This window comes from Tinamus guttatus, unplaced genomic scaffold, assembly GCF_059628265.1.
Source record: "Tinamus guttatus ecotype Peru unplaced genomic scaffold, ASM5962826v1 Tinamus_guttatus_pri_ptg000048l, whole genome shotgun sequence".
Taxonomy (NCBI): domain Eukaryota; kingdom Metazoa; phylum Chordata; class Aves; order Tinamiformes; family Tinamidae; genus Tinamus; species Tinamus guttatus.
In genome coordinates this window covers 14,148,830-14,163,413 of record NW_028288582.1, presented here as the reverse complement: position 1 = coordinate 14,163,413, position 14,584 = coordinate 14,148,830, and the positions used below count along the sequence as shown (strand labels likewise).

Sequence of the window (14,584 nt, the reverse complement as noted above, 5' to 3'; positions counted from 1 at the left end):
GTGTCTGTGCCACTGGAATAGTAGAATTATAGGCAAAAGTCAAAAAAAGGCCCCTTAGTAATAGGTCCAATCACTATGAAATGGAGGAATTTGAGCTTAGCTGCCTTCATTTATTTATTAGGCCTGTATTAAGTGAGGGGAAAACTCTTCACTCTGCTGGCTTGGCCAGTCATAATCCTTCTACTAAATCTTCACTATTAGAAACTGCCAAGATTTTTAAGGCAAAGCAACTTTGGAGCTTTCCAGCTTCTGATAATCCTTCAGTCTGGAATTGTCATTAACATAATTCTGTTCTTAACGGTCACCGGTCTCCTAGCAGTGATGATGGGCAAACTAATGCTCTGATTTTGTTTGAGCCAATTAAATAGTGAGGGTAAAAAAAAGTTTTCCTTTTTTTTTTTTTTTTTTTTTTAAATTGATAGTCCTCCTGAATCAAAATAAGAGTGTAGACAAAGGTCTTCCACCTTAATAGTTAAAGTGACCTACAGTGTTCTGCTACAAGAAATTTCTCATGAAAATGAGAAAGATCACATGTTTTTACTGCATTATATTTGCCTGCTCAAAATGAATAGGAAGATCCTGGAAATAACAACTCAAGTTGATTGACATTTTTTTTCCCCTTCGAAATGCAGGACATTCTCTATTTTTTCCAATAAAACCAACTGGTATTACATCTGTGTTCCTTCCAATGGTGGGGGCAGGGAGGAAAAACCCTGAATGACAGCAAAGTAATAAATACCTGGATATACCAAAAACTATATTTGGAAAATGGAGAAACACAAGAACTGGTTAAAGATGGTCTATACTACTGTATTAATATTTTTCTGTTTTCATTTATATATATATATAGAGAGAGAGAGAGAGAGAGAGAGAAATGTGCAATACTGAGGTACAGTATTACACCAGTTTCCTAGTGCTTCTGGACCTTATTTTGCCTCCAACGGATAAAAAAAAACAGTTCCTAATTTATCTAAAATGCATTAATTCATACAAAAGCCACCACACTAATCCTGACTGTGCAACTCCTAAAGCATATTACTGCAGTTAGCTGCAATTACGGCCAAATAGAAACATCAGACAGGTACAAGAAGAAACTACTGAGCAATATGGAAAATGGAAATATTAAACCAGTTCTATGAAAACTGCATTGACTCTGTTTCACTCCTAGATACCACAAAGGATACACATGATAACATGAAATAACACACATGCTGGGCCCTAACTCTAAGGCACCCTCTCTAACAAGATATTGCATAACAAGGAAAAGGATTGTACACGTTTACAAGAGGTTTCAGTATGTTTACAAGGCAAAGACACCACAGTCAAATTCAAACTTCCTAGCAAATTACGGCCAAAACAGTTAACTGAGAATGTGCCTACACTATAACAAATTAAAAATAATTGTCTATATGCCTCTCATGACTGAAATAAGTGGATAGTCACCTTTTAAATTCATGAACAGCCTAAGCAGTAGGAGAAAAATACTGCAACACTTAGTGTGTTGGTACACGATACCAGCTTAAAACCATTCATTTAAGTTCATTATATTGTTTCCATCTATATTTAATCAGCGTTCAGCCAACCAACATAGATGTGCAATAGTTTTAACAGGGTGCCTGTTATTTAACCTCAAGCTTGTTATTTAACCTCAGTTTCTGACACCAATCCACACAACTTTAATGTGTACCTCGGAAAGACTATCTCAAACTAAATTATTCAGCTGCTGAGAAAGCATCTTATACACATTTACAATGCAAGGTAAAAGCATAGCACACAAAAATCTTTAAAAGTATAGTGTTTTTATAATAAGCATACTGTTTGGTTTTAGTACTTAAGTAACATCTTGTGTGTATGTTTAATATACTTGATAATTGAGCTACCTCAAATTTAGAGCATATAAGATAATGATAATAAAAAGAAGATTCTATTGTTTGCTGTTTCGGTAGCACAAAAATGAGACATATGGTTAATGACTTTTTGTTTTAAACCAATCTGTATGAATATTAACTTTACAGAATCAGACATATTGCTTACAAATAATTTCCTGAATTATTGCCTCTGCCAGCAAGTTTACATATGCTTTCATGATGCCCTGTTTTCCTTTTCTCTTTTAAAACTTTTAATACTACTGTTATTCAGGAAGAAGAGTTTAAAAAAAAAATTTCACAATTTACCATTGCTATCTAACATCCTCTGCATGTAGGTGCCATGCCTTTACTGTTAACTCCTGTTCATTTTCACCTTTTCTCCCTTTCACTCCTACTTCTATGTCTGATGGAATTGCAGTCCTCTTGCAAGTGATCTCCCATTTCATCCCAACACGCTTTTACCTTTTCATTTCCCAATTACACTGTGATATGAATCTTCCAGCAACTCTTCTTTCTTCTGACTATATTTCTTTGTATTACTATGACAGGAGACAGACAGTTTGGTCATTTATCTGCGAATTCTTATTTTGTCTGCTAGTGTTAAGGCTGCTATCTATTTCCTCTCTTACTTACACTGGGGCATCATTGTTTGTTTTTCATGTTGTATTATTATTAAAATGAAAAATGTCTCTTCAACTAAGGCAGCAATACTGGAGTTAGCCAAAACTTTGAAAAGAATCTGTTTGCTGCATTAACAGAGACCAACCGGACAGACTATGTCCTCAAACTCCTAACGCTTCAGAAAACATTTTCTTGGATCTCACATCCCTCCTATTTATGTTGCAAGAAAGGAATACATGGTGCTTTATGCATATAATGAGACATGTTTCCTCAAATAAATTTTATTTTTTCCCTCAAATAATTCAAGCCTGATAAGAAGTGATGATGAAGGATGAGAATCAAGTGTGAAAGAAGGATGAGGATTCCAACAAGATTATACTGAAGGCAATAATGAGTGATCTGTCCTAATTCCCTACCATGCTCAGTCTATGCCTTTGACTGCAACATATTCACATCACAAATACTATCATCTCCATGCATTTTCTTTCAACGGAACAGATAAGACGACATAATTTATCATTTGACAGGTATATTGTATTAATTTTATAGCTTATTAGTATGCCTGAAGAGACACTGATATTCCAAACTGTTATCTTGTGCTTACAACTGCCTGACAATATTATCCTTTGAGCTAGAGATTTTATTGTATTTTCATATATTGGTGAGATGTGTAGTAATTCCAATCTCTTGTGAAAAGACTTCGGAAGTCATGGACGGGTGTGCGTACTGCAGAGAACAACCCCACTCACCCGAAAGGACACAGCCAAAAATAGAAGGTTAAATGAGAACTAGCCCAAGGTCACCTGAGCTTTGTCTGCTTGTGCTACAGATAAGAATAAGGAAGAGAGAATTCAAATTTGATCTTGTGCTCAGCAAGGAACTAACACAGCACCCAGGGTAAGGCTGCAGGAACGTCTCACCATCCTATGTTTAATGATTGGGCCTTTTCATATTGAAACAGCTAAAAAGCAGGTGAATACACAGGACAGAGGCCTTTTACAGCACTGAACTGGATGGAAAGGTATTTTCCTAATCAGTTTTAGATAGAAGACAAAGTATGCTGCTTCCTTTGGGAGTCCAGGTCTGTGTATGCAATCTAAACATTTAGAAACTCCTTTTCCCAAACTTCAATATTAAAAAGTAAATATCCAGGTCACCTTAAGAAAATATGGAAAAAAAAAAAAGGGGGGGTGGGTCTCAAAGGTATAGATTAATAATCGGGGAATGATTGGAGGCTAAAATATTCCCTCATATTTTCTGGCTTTTGACTTGAACCTTAGTGAATAATTTACATGTCCCAATGGGTGCATATAGAAGGATACGTGTACACAACTTTTTTTTTTGTACCTACATATACATAGATATGCGTGTGTGTGTGTGCGTGTGTGTGTGTGTATACATATATATATGGGTAGAAATCTCAAAAGCAAAAAATCCAATATAGGATACGTTCCTCACACTTATGTTCTTCATAAACTCTGCATTTTATTCAGAGTTAGATACACTGCCATATTATACAGTTTTCTGAAATAGCTTATAATTTTAAAGGGGTTGAACTAGTAATTACTGAGCATATAGTTTTAAGTTATTGGTAAATCAAAAGGGTCATCTTAAACAGACTGACTGAAATCCCATGCATAGACCATTCATCACTTTCTTCTCTCCATTCTACCTGAACCAAACATAAAGAATAGTTTTAATATTTAAGTTTGATGCAACTAGATGCATCAACCACTACCTGCATCAACTGCCAGAGCCACCTGAACATGTATTTTTATGAGATATACTAGAGAATGCAATAGAAATATTCTTATGAAAAATATTCAGATTTTTTTTTTCTTATGTTAAAGAAAGTTAACTTTTACTGCTTTTACCCAGATTTTCAAAATTAGAATACAGGAACTCATGTTTGCATTCCCACATTAGTTCAATTAATTAATGAGGGGACAGCCTCAAATAATGTCTAGAAGACACAATGCTTTCCAAAATTAAAAAACAATCTTCAAATAGCAAATAATATAGCACCATAAAGTTATCTTGACATTTACATGCATTATAAGTTCAAAGAACATGAAAAAATGGTGGTTTGTTTTTGGTTAATACATGGATAACCTTAGAGGTTGAGTCTTGCGCTAAATTGCCCTACTACAATGAGAAGAAAAGGACTATCATAGCTTGGCATATATGAACCATTAAGTGAGGACCTTTTTCCTGACAGCCTCTATCATAAAATCATAAGGTATGAATGAATATTGGAAAAAAAAAAAAAGTAGAAAAAAATATAATCATTTCATAGTTGCACTAAGCATGTTGCTTATAAATAAAAAATTACTAAGTACATTTGAAACAAAACTATTGATCTAGATCTTCACTTTTCACACCTGTATACTGTTCTAAAAAGCTGAATTAGTGCAGTAAAAGACAGCAAGATAAGTAAGGAGTGACTGAGCCAATTTAAAATGGCTAAACATAGGTGCCTACAAGTGACCTAGGTGACAGGGTACAAACACTGAAATGCAGAGAGCTATCAGAGAGCAGCTAGCAAGGACAGTTATGTACTGAGCCTAAATGGCACTAGATACCTAGGCAAGGGTGAATGAATAGAGCCACAGATACTCATTTATAGTTAAATAAAAATGCATTTCTGACTCTACCGATTATTGATTAAACCACCAACAACTATAATGGGACATATAATGTACAAATAGAGACCTAAATGTTGCACTCAATGTAATACACAGTATATCTACCATCTTCAACAACAACAGGGGGGAGGCAGGGAGATTAAATAAATCATCACATCTTAAAATCATTTAAGAGCAAGTCAAACACACATCAAGAATGACACCAATACAGTTCATTCTCTCTGAGCAAGGCAGATCAGGTGATCTTGTGCTTCCCTTCCCTTTTTCTGGCTTTCCAGAAATTTGTCCAACATTTTATATTAATTTAAAGACAGATACTTACAGCATGTGCTCCCTGTATTGTCCGTACGAGGTTGATTCCTTTCCATACATATATATCTCCATTAAGTGCACCAGAATATGTTACTTCATCTCTTGCACAGGCCAGGCACAATATAGTTTGGAGATCACCAGTTTTGCCAAAAACACCACGTTTTGGTGTCAGTGAATTACCACACAAGCTCCAGAACTGTAAGATATAATGATTATATGCTATAATTTAGCTAAGAGAAAAGTGCTTTGCCTCCAAAAAATATGAATTTCCATACTCTTCTCACTAATTTATTTTCCAGTTGTTTAACAAATTTTTATTTAACCAGCCAACTTCATCTTTCCACAAAACCTAGTAGTACCCTAGTACTACTAGTGGAGTAGCAAGAACTACTGGTCTCATTTCAAAACAGATTGAAATTCTTTCAGCAAATTGCAATTTTTCAATTGTCTGCATTTTCAATAATTTTTGAAAAAGGTTTCATAAGAGAATTAGCTGAGCTTTTAAGTCAAGTGGAGCATTTTCTATTTGGAAGTGCTGCATTTGTACTGCATGTTACTTTAGACACATGCGATCTGGGTACATAAGTTTCGGGGTTGCCACATGTTCTGTTTGCAAGCAGCTCATTTTGCTATAGACTCAGAGACACTGATCACATAAAGCAGTCATGTAAGGTAGACACTTATGAGATCTTTCTAATAAACTGTCAGCATGTGGTTACACGAGTGATGTAAGGATGAATTTCCCCTTTGGTGATGCAATATGTGTTACAGACTGCTAAACCAAAGATGGGCTTGACAAAGATGCAAAATCTTTTGTCAGAAGACAGTACTTGCCCAGCAGACATCCAGCTACACTCTAATTTCTGACATCCCTTCAGACAAAGAGCACTTGCCTTTCCTGCCAGAGCCTCCCGTGTGCACATGGAAGCACACGCTGGAAAGACAACAGGCTGCTGGGCAGAAGTCGTAATCCAGTGCTAAACATGAGAGTATTTCTTTCATCACTGCTAGCAGGTTACACTCATATTGTGTCACGCATCCTCCCCGTTTACTTGTATACTAACCCTCCTTTCAGAGTGAGTTTGTTACCAATAATCTATCCAAAATACTGAGCAGAGAACTCAAATAGTACAGGATAATGTAGCACAGTATCAGTGAAGAGATTTTTGTACTAACAATACTTAATTCAAAATAACCATATGCTGATTAGTCACATCCATTATTTCTTTAACCACAACTCATGGAGTCACGATTATGTTGTTGCTTCAGAGGTACTCGCACAACTACAGTATAATTAGACAACTAGACACAACACAAAAGCAGATGACATATCTGAGCAAAGCAATGACTTGATTCTGTTCACTTGAAATTGTCTACCTAGCTTAAATCATATTACAGTTTGCTTAAAATGTTTTGTGAAGTAACAAACAATAATAATACAAAAATAATTATTTGATGTCTAAAGAAATATGGAGGAATATTTTCTTGCCTGATGAAAATACTTTTAACTCTAAATAATAATCTGAATCCTAAAGTTGTCTTTAAGGCAGTACATCATTTTTAAAATGTTCTCAATAATTTTAAAAGCATTTAAATTCTTAAAGTTGCTACTTTTTCCTGCCTAAATAGATAGGTATTGACAACATAAAGCCACCTTATTAAATTACGGCTGGCAAGGGATGGCTCAGTACTAGCATAATGGTCTTTTTAGATCCTGAAGCAGAAAAAGGTAATTACTAATAAAGCTCATGAAAATTTTTAAACAAAACACTAAACAGTATGCTAAATCAATTAATAATTCCTGCATATTCACCTAATAGTTCACTGTACAAAAAGGAACAAAATTTTCCTTCTGTGGGAAGCTAAATGCAAGAGCAATGCAGAATTTCAAGCTGCCATCTACTGCTGTTAGGAGGCAAGACAGAAGATGGACAGTCCAGGGGAGAAGGGAATGACAGCTCACAGCTGGTGGCAGCTGAGCCCTGATAAACCTGCTGGCAGAGGCAGAACAAGGAACTGTTTGTGCTTCTTGTGGGTACATGCATCGAAAGCATCAGAACGGCTCTACCAACTGCTCAGCTTGAAAATGTGCGAACTGCCCAAATTATGTTACCCCTCAGAGGATTCATAACTCTGCTGTTGGAAATGTCACAGGCAGGGAACAGAAAAAGAATTAAAGATCAAGCATTTTTCCTTTATCTTTACACTATATTCCTGTATTCTCTCAAACCGCAAGATATGTTTCTCAATTCATTTCGTCAGTGTGACAATTCATTAACTTCTCAAGGAGAATCAGCAACTTGAATACCAACCTCAAATCAGTGTACTTTTTCTTATATTCTCTTACACTATTTGAGATCTTAAACACTGTATTTCAGACTATCTACATTTAAAATTATATCATGATCATTACATATGATGATCCTGACAACTGTCTAATTCCTGTTACTTTTCTATCTGTTAAATTGCAGATGACTGAGAGGTCTGTTGAGAGATGGCCTGTTTTCCTCTATGTATATTGTAAAATGTCTAGCGTAATCAACTACAAACTAGAGCCTAACAATATTATTCTTATGAAGAATCTTTTATATCGATACATTCCTACTAGATTCTATTTTTCACATATTTCACACACAAATACATCATAAACACTATTTCATTACCTTGATGTGTTTGACACCACAGCTGACGAGCTTGTTTGGCTGGTATAAATCCCAAGAAATATCAAATATCTGTAACAATAAAAAGAAAATGAAAGAACGTCAGAGATGGAATTTCTAGCGTTAAGAAGGAAAATAGTAACAATTTATATCAAATTAACAGACAATATGCTCTGCAGTGATCAACAGACAATAAAAACACATTTAGAAGCATTTCTGAAATGGTTTAAATATTTTTTTCCTCCAGTATAAGTAAAATATACATTAGTATAACATAAAAGTTGATTTATGGATTAGAAAATCTAACAGATTATGTTTTTGTAACAGATTATCATTTTCCACATTTGGATTACAGTCAAAGTACCACCTTACTCTGGCACTTTCTATATCCGCTCATAGTCAGAAAAAGCATACATAAAGTTACAGGTTTTATTTTATAAGATTTATGCATTTTAAATATGCAGTATTTTAAAGTTTGGGGTTTATGCAAATAAAATCAATCTCTATAGTACAAAATCTCTTTTGTTCAGACAAAGCTCTCATATTTGAGACATCTTGTATGTCATATATCTCATATTTTAAAAGATAGATATGTTTTAAAATTTTAACAGAATAAAATTACACTAAGACATCATTCAGTTATACTTACTCTGTCCGTATGACCAGGTGCCATTGACAACAACTTCCCTTTTCTCCAGTCCCATACACATACTGTATTTTTTGAATCCAAACCAACTGAGACCAAACGCTAAAAATGTCCAAATTAAAAAAATAAATACAATAACTCAAAACATTAAAGGAAGGCTAGAGTCATAATTTTGAGGGATAACAAAGTCACAATAAATTTAAATTAGAATCAATATCTATTACATTGCATCATGATTATAAAAAACTAACATCATCTCATATAAAAACATAGCACTGATTTACCATGTATAATTATATATGTTATATATGGCAAGCACCAATCAGGACAAATTTACAGAAAAAAAACCCAAATATCATCACTGAGGTCAATGGCACTATTTGTGTTTACATTTAATTATATAATTATTGAAATTTTGCAAGCTATTAATAAAAGATTTAAATCAACAAAAGACATAAATAGCTAAAGGTTGAAAGAGTCTTTTGTTTGAGTCTTCAAACATGCATGCATAACTGAGTCCTTTACCAAATCAGAATCCAACAAGACTCACAACTTTCTGTAAAGCATTAGTGTACTCAAGTATACACGTATACAGAAAGAATCTGAAGCCAGCTAAACCATAAAACCAGAAAAGAGCAAAAATCATTCCAAGAAAATACAGGGGAAAAAAAAAAGTCTAAGATCTTTAAATGCTCTAAGCCTTAAGATCTTATTCTCATCTGTGAAGATACATTGCAAAAACTACTTTACACAAATCATTGATCAGAATAGCTAACAGTCCAGTCATATTACCTTTGTTAATCAGTGAAAATGCTGTTGCGCTATATAAATTCTTATCAGAAAAAACGCAGCAGTATTAAAAACTATACAAAATGAATTTGTGTAGTGATTTGTTTAAGGAAGTAAAATCTTTTATTATATATTCATGAATTGCAGCATCATAATCATAGAATGCTTAAGGTTGGAAGGGACCTCTAGAGATCATCTAGTCCAACCCCCCCTGCACACGCAGGGTCACCTAGAGCACGTGGCACAGGACTGCATCCAAGCGGGTTTTGAAGATCTCCAGAGAAGGAGACTCCACAATCTCTCTGGGCAGCCTGTTCTAGTGCTCTGTCACTCTATCATAATTTTGACAGATGAAAACTGTACATCTTTCTGAAACCAATTTTTAACTGTTGAATAGCTAGCATACATATTCAGAAAAAAAAAATAGTTTTAATTTCTATGTATATTATCATCAAGGTGAGTTTGGGAAAAAAAGAAAAAAAAAAAAACTTCCACTTCCATTAATACTCTTTTGTTACTGTCTGAACAGCTCAAAAACATTGAAAGAAAAAGGTAAATGCGAGTGGTCTATGTATTTCTTGTTTACTAATGAAAACGTCAAGTGTTCAGATGCTGCCAAGCCCAGCCTTCCTGCTGCACCTGAGGAAGCGCCCTCGGGAAGAAGCGCACGCTCAGCTCCGGCCGCGCTGCCGAGCGCTCCGGGGCCAGCGCTGCCTCGGGGAAGCGCTGGCATCACAGCGGGCTACTTCTACCTAGCTGTGCGTGATGCGTTACCTACCAGGCCCAAGCTTTAACATCTACTACTCAAAAGGGAGATTAATCGATGTTTTCAGCGTCTCCTAAGAATCAGGAAATCTGGATTTTAAAGAGCTGGCAAGACGTAAGCAAACAGATCTTTCTGTTTTTGCAGATCTTTCTAAGTTATGTTTTACTGTGTTCCAATACAGAAACAATTCTGATGACACACATCTTGAAAAATCTGCATCAAACTTCCCTTTGAGAATAAAATTCAACAGTTTTGAAAAAGGTGATCTTATGGAAACGTTGAAGTAAGCAAATATGCTAGCTTCTGCCTAGTTATGGTTTTAAACCTAAAAATCAGTGCTTTAGATCTATGGATACTTCTCGAACAATCCATAATTCTGCAGTGATATCTCTCCAATACACACAGGAAACACCTGCTTTCTTTCTTAGAAACTTTAATCATGAAGGGACTCCAACGAATGATCTTAGGTAAACTTTCACCTTCAATCAAGAAGGTTCATGTGAGGTTCACTGCTCATGTGAGGAACTGAGACAAAGGTTTATACAGACAAGAGCGACATAGACCAAGGCATTACTGCCAGCTGGAAATGGTCTTCTAGAAAGCAGCTGATTCTGAAAAGCTGTAAAATTGCAAGGTCTAAAGCATAAAACTTGTAGATCATTTTAACAACTCAAAACTTTCCTACAATAATTTCAGGATGTTTTAACAAAAGCAACACACACAACCCAGGTTTCTACTAATAATGTTCAATATTGCTCCATTTCGTATCATGGTAAGGACAGCAGCTGGGCTCTCCAATATTAAATCTTCATGGGGAAACATAGAAATAATTAACAAAATTGTCCTTTTTGGCAAGCTGGAGGAATTGGGAACATAGCTAAATCTGCGGATCACATGGCAAGGCTAAGTGGAAGAAAGAAGTGTAGCATAACACCAGGCAAGCACTGTTGCTGGAAGGACTTCCCTAATTAGTACCTCTCCAGCTATTCAAGTAATATATATTTCTCATTTTTAATCTAATACACCAACACAACAAGCCTCTTTACTCACAGGAGGAGCTAGCGTATGGTAGAACAACTTCCCTGATACGTAACTACTATGGAAAGCAATTTCAGAGAATGCTGTGAAATAACACTGCTGCAACCCCACACAATTTATTTCTTTTATCTTGGATCCAGATAGATGAATGAGAATCTACTTGTTTTTTGTTTTTATTCCTCACTTTTTTGCACTTATATTATTGGTTCGAATAATAGGTGGTTCAAATAAGGAAAGCCATGAGCACATGCAAAACGCATGACAGACAAGGGGACACTGCCCAAAAACACCTGGTGTCCGAGATCACTATCACAATAAGACGGTCAGAGCTCTGCACACAAGACAGGGGAAGTCAGCTGCCTTCAACCGTGCAGCACAGCCCTGAACTGTGGTCCCCAGGACTGAAATGAGAGAAAGAGAAAAAGAAAGAGAGAAAGAGAGAGCAAGAGAAAGAGAGAAAGAGATGTTTTTACAGCCTCCCTGGGCCTGACTGTACCTTGAAGAATCTCCCTATCACCTCATCTTCATTCAAATCTCTTTTGAAGTTACACTTTTCTTGCCAAATGTAAAAATTTGTCAGTCACTACTAACTCCAACATTTTTCTGGACCTGAGAATAAGCAGATAAAACCCAAGTCAATACATTTCCTTAAAAAAGGAAAAGCTATAAAACAAGACTTCCAACAGATAAACAGTTTCTTAAGTGTTTGAAAAAAAGAATGTTAATTACATACCTGACCATCTAAATCAAAAGCCAAGCAAGCTATACCATGTGTGTGAACATCTTTCAGAACAGATACAGTTTGCACAGTGTACGAGTCCCACACACAGATATATGGTTCTTTTCCAACTTGACCTGTTGCCACCAACACACGCTCAGGATGCAAAGCCAGGCTGCCAAAAAAGAGTAAACCATTTAAAACACAAAAATATTTTTTCATGAAAATACATTTGTCTATTTTGGGAGTTAAACTCCCGAGGAGTTTACTCCTTAAAAATGATTTCACAATACTTTTCATCAATATCATCATGTTATCTTGTATCACAGATTTCACATTGGTTGTAAAACTTCCTTTAATACAGTTCATATCCCCACCATTCTCCAGTTTGAATCTTCAAGCCTTTTTCCAATGAAACTCTCCAATACTCATACTGTTCCAAAAAAATATAATTTATTAAGTTAAACCAGATGTTCATGCACTAAAAATTATCTATTTTCCCTTTCTTGTTATTTGACATTTTAAAATAAAAAGAAGAAGGATATAAAACTAAAGTAGGGCTTAGTTGTCAATGAGGAGAGATATGCATGTCCCGAGGCATTTCATTCCAAATATTATTTGATAGCTTTTTCATGAGAGGATTGAATAGCCTTTTGAAGGTCTCTCTCCACTGAATGTGCAGCAAGCCAAAGCATGATTAGCTTTAGATTAGATGGCTAAAGTTTAGCGAGATGAAAATCACCAACTGGAGCTAGTTGATTTCCAGCTGTAATTTATTTCTCATGTTGCTAACATCACAGGAATTTTATCAGAGTTGATATATCAATCTTTCAAAGTCCACAGAGGATCTTCACAATTACTTCGTCTAACCAGGGACCAAGCTAAAGAGGATGTTAGTCATGAAGACAGTTTTTTCTTTTGTTCATGCAAGCAAGCTGCAAGAGAAGACTTGAGGTCTGTTGATTCATGTCATAACACAGAAAAGTAAAAAAAAAAAAAAAGAGAGAGAGAGAGAGAGAGACAGAACCATACTTTAACAGAAACTAACCGAGGTGTTTCACGAAATTCTACACAAGCTAGCTAGAGCAAGGCAAAGTGATTCAGGAAGTGTCCTATGTGAGACAAGACAAGCTTTTGAGGGGTGACTATGTAACTTTGCAACAACTCCCCTGCCAACAAACCAGAAGGCTGTTCTGGGAGACTGGAGGGCCAAACCACGAACATACACCGTGTCTTCCCGTTACTTGGGAAGGAGAGAGCTGAAACACTTGGCAATGATCCTAAGATCTGACACTTGAACATACATTTTGATAAACGAAGCTAAAAGGGTGGAGATGAGGGTAATCTATATACATGGTAGAAACAGGTAGGATAAAGAAATGACCAGAAAGGATCAAATTCAAAAGACTCTTTTTAATGTACCAGAAGAGTAAGAGCCAGCTGCATTGGATTTTACTTATTTTTCAACAAGCCACGCTATACCATGCCAGGTACTTCTGCATTTTTCTATTATAACACAATGTTTTAGACAGTTGCTATTGTACAACAAATCCCACATGCACAACTGCAAAGAAAGGAATACCTTTTAACCTTCAAAGGTTTTACAAAATGTAATGAATCTTGCAACTTATCTTTGGGAATTCCTCTTCCTCACTACTCTGCATTATCCTTGGAATCGGCAATCAAACAACCAACATTTCCTCACTTCGCTTCTCATCAAAACCATTTATTTCTCTGGCTTTATCGCTCCTTCCTTATTTGATACAGCAACTTCAAAACTAAAAAGAGAGTGCAAAAAGGAACTGGCAAACAAAACTTAGCACATTTCTCTAGCTCTGCTACCTAGTCCTGACCACGACTTACACATCCCTTCCCAGAGCATGCACACTATGGAGAAACAGTAAAAGCATCTGAAGCAGGATAAAATGCTGAATTCAAAAGGATCTAATTTTACAAGGACACCACAGAGTGGGGAAACAAAGGCCAAATGGAAACAAAAACGCAAGAAAAATGCAAGAGGAGGAAAGAAGCAAAGAGACTAAGCAAGGAAAGAAAATCAGAGATTGAAACTAAGAGAAAAGGTAAAAATAAAGCAGTCTTATGACTGATGCATGAAACTTGACGTCAACACTCTTCAGTCCCAGACTCAGCTCTGCTATTAGTGCAATGTGCAATTTCAGGCAAATGAATCATAAGAACACAGAAATACTAGCAGGGACGAACAGACTACAGCTGCCATCCCACAACTGTGTGTTTGTTAGCCACTTTGTTTGCAGAGCTTCTAGGAGTCACTCTGGACACAGTTGCAAGGACACCCTGCACAACTAGACCTCACCAAACACTTCCCAGCACCTTGTAACCACTTCAGCACGCGGTCCAGAACCACAAAGAGCGCAGTGCATGAGAGAGAGCAGGGACAGCCACTGTGAAGGCCACCAAGGGCTCCAGAACCTGCAAGCCCACAGAATTTCATGATTTCCAGTGAACCATACCCCTTGCCATGAGAGAAGGCAGAGGAAGC

The 14,584-nt window shown here is 36.1% G+C and overlaps 1 protein-coding gene across 1 annotated transcript in view; it reads right to left on the bottom strand.

Annotated features, from left to right (window-relative positions):
* Positions 1-14,584, bottom strand: part of EML5 (EMAP like 5) — a 98,041-nt gene that overhangs the window by 66,288 nt on the left and 17,169 nt on the right. Inside the window, exons 2-5 of the mRNA XM_088539740.1 lie at positions 12,079-12,238; positions 8,756-8,854; positions 8,110-8,178; positions 5,457-5,642 (exon numbers count right to left, since the gene is read on the bottom strand). Coding sequence (XP_088395866.1) covers positions 5,457-5,642; positions 8,110-8,178; positions 8,756-8,854; positions 12,079-12,238 — 514 coding nt within the window. The remainder of the gene's footprint in view (positions 1-5,456; positions 5,643-8,109; positions 8,179-8,755; positions 8,855-12,078; positions 12,239-14,584) is intronic.